The 8,092-nt window shown below is 53.3% G+C and overlaps 1 protein-coding gene across 1 annotated transcript in view; it reads right to left on the reverse strand.

Moving 5' to 3' along the window:
* Nucleotides 1-218: 218 nt before the first annotated feature.
* The window catches only part of Extl1 (exostosin-like glycosyltransferase 1), a 12,543-nt gene continuing 4,669 nt past the window's right edge, over nucleotides 219-8,092 (reverse strand). The window contains exons 2-11 of the mRNA XM_013033661.1: nucleotides 6,719-6,809; nucleotides 6,326-6,433; nucleotides 5,403-5,522; nucleotides 4,776-4,908; nucleotides 4,472-4,578; nucleotides 3,722-3,811; nucleotides 2,137-2,223; nucleotides 1,651-1,811; nucleotides 563-728; nucleotides 219-401 (exon numbers count right to left, since the gene is read on the reverse strand). Coding sequence (XP_012889115.1) covers nucleotides 219-401; nucleotides 563-728; nucleotides 1,651-1,811; nucleotides 2,137-2,223; nucleotides 3,722-3,811; nucleotides 4,472-4,578; nucleotides 4,776-4,908; nucleotides 5,403-5,522; nucleotides 6,326-6,433; nucleotides 6,719-6,809 — 1,246 coding nt within the window. The remainder of the gene's footprint in view (nucleotides 402-562; nucleotides 729-1,650; nucleotides 1,812-2,136; nucleotides 2,224-3,721; nucleotides 3,812-4,471; nucleotides 4,579-4,775; nucleotides 4,909-5,402; nucleotides 5,523-6,325; nucleotides 6,434-6,718; nucleotides 6,810-8,092) is intronic.

Raw genomic sequence — 8,092 nt, forward strand, 5'->3', positions numbered from 1 at the left:
CAGGGGGTGGAGGGTGGGCGAAGAAGGGATGAGAGGGGTCCGCTCGGGCGGAGACACAGCCGCGGGGAGCACCCAGCCACCCGCACTGCCGGCCCCGCCCCCGGGAAATGTCTGCCCTGATTGGCTGATCGGGAGCGGACCCTTGGCCCACGGACTGTCAGGATTGGCTGTCGGGCAGGCAGGTGTCTTGAGGCTGCTGGGGCCCCCGGGGCGGCTCCCTAGGGCTTCTCCAGGCTGCGGTACTTCTTGCGCTGCACTGACACGGGATCCTTGAACAGCACGGGGTCCAGACGCAGGCGCGAGGACACCAGGGGCATGTGGCCGAACTCTGCCACCACCTGGTTGATGCAGTCACCAGCCAGGAGCTGCGGCTCCTGCCCAGTCCCGGGACCCGCGGGAGCCTAAGAGGTGAGGAGTAAATACATAGATGGGTTTCTCTGTTCTGAGCTCCCACCCCACCCCCTCAGCAAGGACTGGCATTAGACAGGGGCAGGAAGCCCTCCCTCCCTCCCTCCCCCAGCGGGTGCTCTCCCAGTGCCCACCCACTCCCCCCAGCGCTCACCAGTGGAGTGTCCGGGTGCCTCCGGACATAGGGCACCTTGATGGGGGGCAGCTTGGTGACGGCTGCTGCTAGGAAGTTCATCAGTACGTCTGCACAGCTGGGTGCCTCATCTGCCAGGGTTCTCAGAGCCTTGGGCATGGAGTGGGTGAAGAGAGTGTGGTAATATCTGGGTAAGTGGGGAGAGGAGGACAGGGAGAGGCTGCAGCCTCGTGCACACCTTTCTCCCTGCTAAAGTCTCTCCCTTTGACCCCCATCCTCACCACTTATTTGAAAGCCCTGCTGCTCAGCCCCCTGGTGACTCTCAGAAAGACCTGTCTCAAGTGTCAGTAGTGCTCATTTGTTCCCTAGTTTGTCCTCAGGCAATGCTGTGTCTCTGTGGGGTGGGATTCTCTCCCACCCCCCCCCTCTCATTCTCCCTCCCTCATCTCCTGGAGGCGCACAACCTGATTGCCAGGGTCTAAATTCTGATACAGACCAGGTTTCAAAGCCATGGGATGTGGCCACTTCAAGCACAGCATTAGGAAATGCGGTAGATTAACCAGGCTCAGGTTGCCCAGAGTAAGCCTCACATAACAGGAGTGTTATTCTTCACTCTACTGCAAGTTCCCTGAGAGCTCCTAGATAAGTCTACAAAAGGCTCCAGATTACAGAGAATGAATATTTTAAAACCCATTTAAAGAGACCCTCCAGGCCCCAACCCAACACTCCTAATGTGTTATGCACAACTGATGACTTCAGGAAGCTTCCAATAGGTCTGGGATGATCCCCAGACCATGAAACCCACATTTACAAAGCATCAGAACCATTCTCTTGTCAACCCATCACCAATACCAACTCTAACACTGTTGTCTGATAAATGGTTCTACTTAAAACAACACTAGCTACACGTTTGTCCTGTGACTTTACTGGGTAACTATAACAGCAATGTGAGGCAAATATACCCCATTTTACAGATGAGGAAACTGACACTCAACAGAAGTGAGGAGACTTGCCAGAATCACAGAACTGGGAAATGGCAGCTCTGAGCCTTAAACCTGGATCTCAAAGTCTCTCACCCACTGATCTTATACTAGGGCCAGCATTTGTACCTATGGTAAAAGGCAGCTGTGGTGAGAACCATGGAGAATTCATTGGTCATCTTAGCAGTGTAGCCCCAGACACCCTGGGCCTCATTCCACAAGTGGTTCCATGTCAGAAAGCCCACCATCCGCTCTGGAAAGCTCTGCCACACGGTGAAGGCAAAGTCCACCTGGAGAGGGATTTAAGTGAGCTGCGATGAAGGACTTCTTGACTAATAAGGAACATCATTGTTCCTTTAGCAAGGCCAGCCTGGCTAAAGAGCTGAAGCAGGGCTCAGGGGAGAAGGAATGGAGTTGGCCACAAGTGTAACATTTCCCGCTCTTGGTGTTATGCCTCTCCTGAGTTTCTACAGGGGTGACCCACTCACTGGCTAGCTATGGTGGTTTCCAAAGCAAGAGGTTGGATCTTAGGACCTCTGATCCTCCCAATTCTGGGAATCTGAGGGGGAGACTCAGTCCTCACCACACTGGGTTCCCCTTGAGCCTCGATCTCACCTCACTTGTGGAGAGACTGATGTAAGAGTCAAGGCTGAGGATGGCATTGGTGCTGATGGCTCTGTATGGGAAGAAGCGATCACTGGCCTGCAGTAAGAGAGGGTAAGGATAACTCAGTCACAGGACTGAGTTAATAACAGGTAGGAGTCCTTCAGGAACGGTCGTGAGTATGGCAAGGCTGCCAAGAGCTCATTTTATCTCTGGATTTCAATTTGCTCTTTGGTCAAATGGAGCAGTTCACGGTTTTAGCTGGTGTCGTTAGTTGTTTTGTTAGCACTGGGGCTTGAACTTAGCGCTGGAGCACTGTCCTTTAGCTTTTTCTGCTCAAAGCTAGTGCTTTACCACTTGAACCACAGCTCCACTGTTAACTCTTTGCTGGTTAATTGGAGATGAGTCTCATGGACTTCCTTGCCTGGGCTGGCTTTCTACCATGGTCCTCACATCTCAGCCTCCTGAGTAGCTAGGATTACAGGCCTGAGCCCTTGGTACCCAGAGGTTATTTAGTTTTAAGATCTTGGGTTCTCTTTGCATCAACCTAAAAAGGGGCTGGCAAACATCCTCATTTAAAAAAAAGGGGGGGGGCTGGGAAGGTGGCTCAGTGGTAGAGCGCTTGCCTTGTATGCATGAGGCCCTGGGTTTGATTCCTCAGCACCCATAAACAGAAAAAAAAAGCCGGAAGTGGTGCTGTAGCTCAAGTGGTAGTGTGCTAGCCTTGAGCTGAAGAGCTGAGGGACAGCGCCCAGGCCCAGAGTTTAGACCCCATGACTGGACCCCCCCCCAAAAAAAAAAAACAAGGGAGAGAGCAAGGGAAGCGGTGACACTGTCCAAAAAGAAATGTACTCTTAACCTTATTTATGTAACCGTAACCCTCTTATAATAACAATAAAAATTAAAAACAAGTCTAAAGCCAGGCGCTGGTGGCTCAGGCCTATAATCCTAGCTACTCATGAGGCTGAGATCTGAGGATTGTGGTTCAAAGCCAGCCTGGGCAGGAAAGTCTGTGAGACTCTTATCTCTAATAAACCACTCAGAAAACCAGAAGTGGTACTGTGGCTCAAGTGGTAGAGCACTAGCTTTGAGCTGAAGAGCTGAGAGACAGCACCCAAGCCCAGAGTTCAAGCCCCACAATGGACAAAAAACAACAGCAGCAACAAATAAACAAAAAAAAAAAAAAAACAAGTGTAGAGGTGAAAGATTGTACCACAAAGTACACAGCCAGCGCAAGGTCTCACTCAGGTTCACAGAAACCACCCCTTTCCAGCCCAATTTCCTGCCCTTTGTTCAGACTCCCCCAGGATCCCAGGGTTCTCCTCATCTTTCTTCTGGGACATCCATGCTCTCCTCTGCCTCTCTCATCACAGGAACCCCAGTGCTCTGGAAACACAGCTACCAGGACCAAGGAGCAGAAAGAATCATAGATTGTAGACCTTAGCAGAGCCCATGATCCAACTTCTTTAGGGACCGCACCCCCTCCCCTTGAAATGCAGCTCAGCTCAGGACCAAGTGAGTGGAACACTCCACGTGTGTGTGCTCTCCCAAATCACCCCCACAAGCCCATCCCTTCCATGTCCCACCCCTTCCTCACCTTCCTGCGCCCCTCAATGACTGTCAAGGGCACTGCTGACTCCGGCCACCTGGGCGGGAGTGGCCTCTCACTGCTCCAAAGAACCACAATCTAGGAAGAAAGTGGAGGGCATCGATGAGACCTGGGTCTGGGGCAGAGGAGAGCCCAGGAAGGGCCTTTCTCAGAGTGGAAACAGCAGGGGCCAGAAGCATGCCCTCTCCTATGTTTGTGCTCAGGATCCAAGGTCCTTTTCTTGATGCCCTGCCCCTGCCTCTGGCCTTCTGGCAGGCAAGCATTTTGGTGCCGTTGTGGTGGTCCCTACCCTTGACTTTGACCCCATGCTCGGCTGCATCCTCTCTAAGGTTTACATTCTCCACTGGCTTTGTCCCTCTGGAGCGGTTCCTCCTGGGCTCTGGTTGAGCTTCCTTCCCTCTGACTTTCCTAGAAGCCAGATTTGACAGCCTGTATGCCAGCAAATGCTAGGGGAACCCAAATTCTGGGCAGAATCCTCTCTTCCTTTTTCTTTGCATCCTCAGCATTGATCCAAGGGCTTGGCTCAGAAAAATCCCTGATGAATGAGTTAGTGAATGAAGGAATGAATGAGTGAGTGAATGTTTACTTCTCCATCCTCTCCAGGAGGAGAGGAAGGGAGCATGAAATCCTCCCACATCTCCCCCACAAAATATATGATCATCTTTGGGGCCTAGGTCTCTACCAGGGCCCTGGTCTGTTTCTTGTCCTCGACCCCATCCAGATGCCAAGGGAACAAACCTGGGCACAGTACTGGGAGCCTGCCACTGCCTGGATAAGCTTCAGGGGGGTCTGGCCAAGAGCTCCCACCCAGATCAGGGCGCTGAATCTCTCCTCAGAGTGGGAGCCTGGAGAAAGAAAACACAGGCTTTTAGGAGGGAAGAAGACAGAGCAAACTGTCTTGGGGTCTTCCATTCAGAGTGAACTGAATGAGGACCCCAAGATCCAGTAGAGATGTTATAGGCTCAGGCAGGATCCTGACAGGGCGGGGACAGACCCAAGGAGAGTTGAGGGGACCTCAAGCTGTCCTTTCCCCAGGACATACCCTGTTGCAGGTGGTAGAAGGGGAAGTCCCCGGGATTCATGGCAAAAGTGGGCGGGGCCAGGAGTGCCCCTGGGGGGCTGTTCCACAGCAGTGCGGGGTGAGCAGATGCACCAAAAATCCGGTCTTGAATAATCTGTGAAAGGACAGGGCCTGGAGGAGGACCTGGCACAACCCAGCACCCTCCTTCAGGCTTTGCCATGCCAAGGCCCCAAGGTGGGCAGAAAGGTTGAGAAGTGCAGAGGAGAGGCTGTCCTTGAGAGGGGTCTGCACCATTGACTCCACACCTCCCCTTCTTCCCCCCTTCCAGGCAGCCTTGGCTAAGTGGTCACGCCATTCTGGACACAGAATCAGAAGAATCTGAGATTTTTTTTCTCCCTACCCAAGCACCCCAGGCAGTCACTGCCCTCAGCTACAGTTGGCACATGCTTTGAATCAATTTGCCACAACAGGTGTAAACCAGGTCAAGACTGCAGAGAAATATGCCCACGATCTCACAGTCCAATCGGAACCATCATCAAAGAAGGAACCCCAACACTGGAAAGAGGTGTCCAGGAAGAAAAGGAAAGCAAGGGGGGGAGTGGGAGGAAGCAGGAGTCTGCGCCAGGCCCCTGACAGGTGACCCCTCACCTCCAAAGTCGTGTAAATGACTTTCTCCACTGAGGAGAAGTAGGCGTCCCATAGAAACTGTGTCTGCTGCCGTAAGGCAAGAACCCGCTCAGCGGGCATCTCCTGCAGGGCGGCTAGGACCTGCGGCACAGAGGGAGGACAGGACTTTGTCAGGCCCTGGAAGGGGGAAACTGAGGTTGGATGTTCTGGAACCAGATGTTTGTTCTCTTCCCACAGATCTCAAGTGAGAGAGCCGATGGCCACTTGTAACCACTCGTAACCAATGTGGCAACTGAGTTCAGGGGTCACCAGCTGTGTTTAAAGGCCACTTCATAACCTGCAATTATGCTACTGTACAAGGCTGTTTCCACATCTGTGAAAGGGGAATAACGGTATCTCCCAAGGGTGCAGGGAGGGATTAAATTAGACGGCACTCACGGGGTACTGGGCCCATGCGGAGGCTCGGTGACCAGATGATGGCTTTTATTAACTCTGTGCCACTTTCTGTCCCCAGAGGATGCCAGGCAGAGCCACGCATGTTTTTCAGCGCCAGGGAAAATTAGTTTTCATCAGACGGCAGAGTCTGCTGTGCATTTTTGCTTTCTCATCCCAAGTCCCACAGTCTGATTTGGGGTTGTTTTGTAGCTTTCCCTTAAATTGGGTGTTTTATAAACAGTCACTAGAGCTAGGCCCTGTGGAGATCATATGGTTTAATATTCCACATGGGGAAATGGAGGCAGAAAGAGGATCGGGACTTGCTCTTCATACCCTCAAGAGTCTCTATCTCCATCTGATTTCTTGGGAACCCTTCAGAGAAGCTTGGAGCTTGGAGGAAACTTGTTAAAATATATAGATTGGGTGGAGGGATAGATATGAGGACTAACTAGCTTGGAGTTCAGGAGTCCAAGGGTTTCTTCCACCCCACAGGCAAGGTCCTGAGCTACCTGAAGTGGGAGCCGTTCATCAGCTACAATGGCTGCCTTGGTCCAGTCAATGACCTCCGAGAAGGGCAGCTTCCAGCGAGGGCTGAAGAGCACGGGGATGCAGCCGGCCTGGAGGACAGGGCAGTCAGCAGGGGGCCCATTTCCACCCTGCACACACTCAGCCCCCCTCCGGCATGGTGTACAAGGCAGTAGCTGATGCTGTTAGAAGCAAAGGGGCAGAGAGGAAGAAAAATGCTCCTTTTAGAGGTGGGGGAGCAGGGACAGAGGGTTGTTCTACAGGAGGTGTGAGCAGGGCCACAGGCAAGCTGAGCTCCAGAGTAAAGAACTAGACAGGTAAGGGCCAGTGCACCTGCCGGGGAGACTGAGGAATGGGGTGCCCAAGCTGGCTCATACCTGCAGAGCTTGGAGGAAGTGTGAGGCTTCAGGTCGGTGGCCAGGGATGAGACAGAAAGTGGCATTGGGCAGCGTTTCTCCGGGATCGTTCCTAAGGAGGCACAAGAGGGGTCCCCATATTCATGAGTCTGGGGTAACTGCCCCTCACCCAGCCCAGCTGCCTCAGTGGCCCCCAGCACTCTTGTACACCCACCATGGAGTGTTCTCTGAGCTCAACAGCAGCCATGTGCTGACACACTGGAGACAGGAGCCCTGGGTTCTAACTCCCTCTCTGCCCTTGGCAGCTTTAGACACCTCCTTGGCCCTTCACTGGGCCTCAGTTTCCTCATCTGCAAACTGGAAGGGGCCTGGTGTTTCCCAGATTTCTTCCACTTCCACTCTGCCACATGCAGACTCTCAGGCACTGCTCCACCTGAGTGGCTCCCACAATCCAGCCTGCCCCGCCCCAAGACTCAGGGCCCATGAAAGGCCTCTCTGTCATGAGCTAGGCTGGGCTTCTGGCCTGGAACCACACAGGAACCTGTTGCCAGAGGCCCCCTCAGCCTGAGGACAGGCCTCCTCTGTTTCTCTCCCACCCCACCCCCATCCCCAGCTCCATGGTGTGCCTGTGAGGGAGGGGCCCGATTGCCCACCCAGGGAACCCGTGCCCATGACCCCGCTGGGCAGAGAGGACCTTGGGCTCCCCGGCTTCCCAACTCTGCTCTTCCAGAAGCAGACCCGGGACAGCCTCCGGACAAACACCCACTGAACAAATGGGGAGACTGAGCCCTAGAGAAGATTGGGGCAGAGCCGGGATTGAGATGTGCCAACTCCAGACTCCAGTAATTTGAAATACTTCTAGGGGCTGTTTAGGGCTCTCCAGGGGACCCCAGCCTTCTTTCTCTTCAGGTGCTCAGGTATTTGCCAGGCTCCTCATGGAGGAAGCTATGAGATCAACCCCAGGACCTCCTCCATCACCTCAGATGCCCTCCATCACCTCAGGACCCTTGCCTCTAGACACAGTACCTGCTCTGTGTGTGTGTGTGACCTACATACTTTCTGCTTGCACACACACACAGCTTCTCAGAGGAGACACACATAAAACAAAATAGTGTTTGGGCCCAGGAAGGAAAACTGGGTGGTCGGGAGTCAGGGGTGGGAAGGAGACTTTTTACTGTGTACACTTTCGTACCTTTGGAATTCTGTACCCTGTGAATGAATTACCTATTCATAAAAATAAATAAAAAAAACAAATTCAATGGGTGGGCCCTTATTCCAAAGCAACAGAAGGCTATTCAGCCAAGGTGGAAAAACAGAAGCTTCGGAGCCAGACGTCCAGGCTTTAATCCTAGCTCCACTGCTTTCAAGCGTCTGGTCAGAAGGCGCTGGGGGGGG

This window comes from Dipodomys ordii, unplaced genomic scaffold (assembly GCF_000151885.1).
Source record: "Dipodomys ordii isolate 6190 unplaced genomic scaffold, Dord_2.0 Scaffold6, whole genome shotgun sequence".
Taxonomy (NCBI): Eukaryota; Metazoa; Chordata; class Mammalia; order Rodentia; family Heteromyidae; genus Dipodomys; species Dipodomys ordii.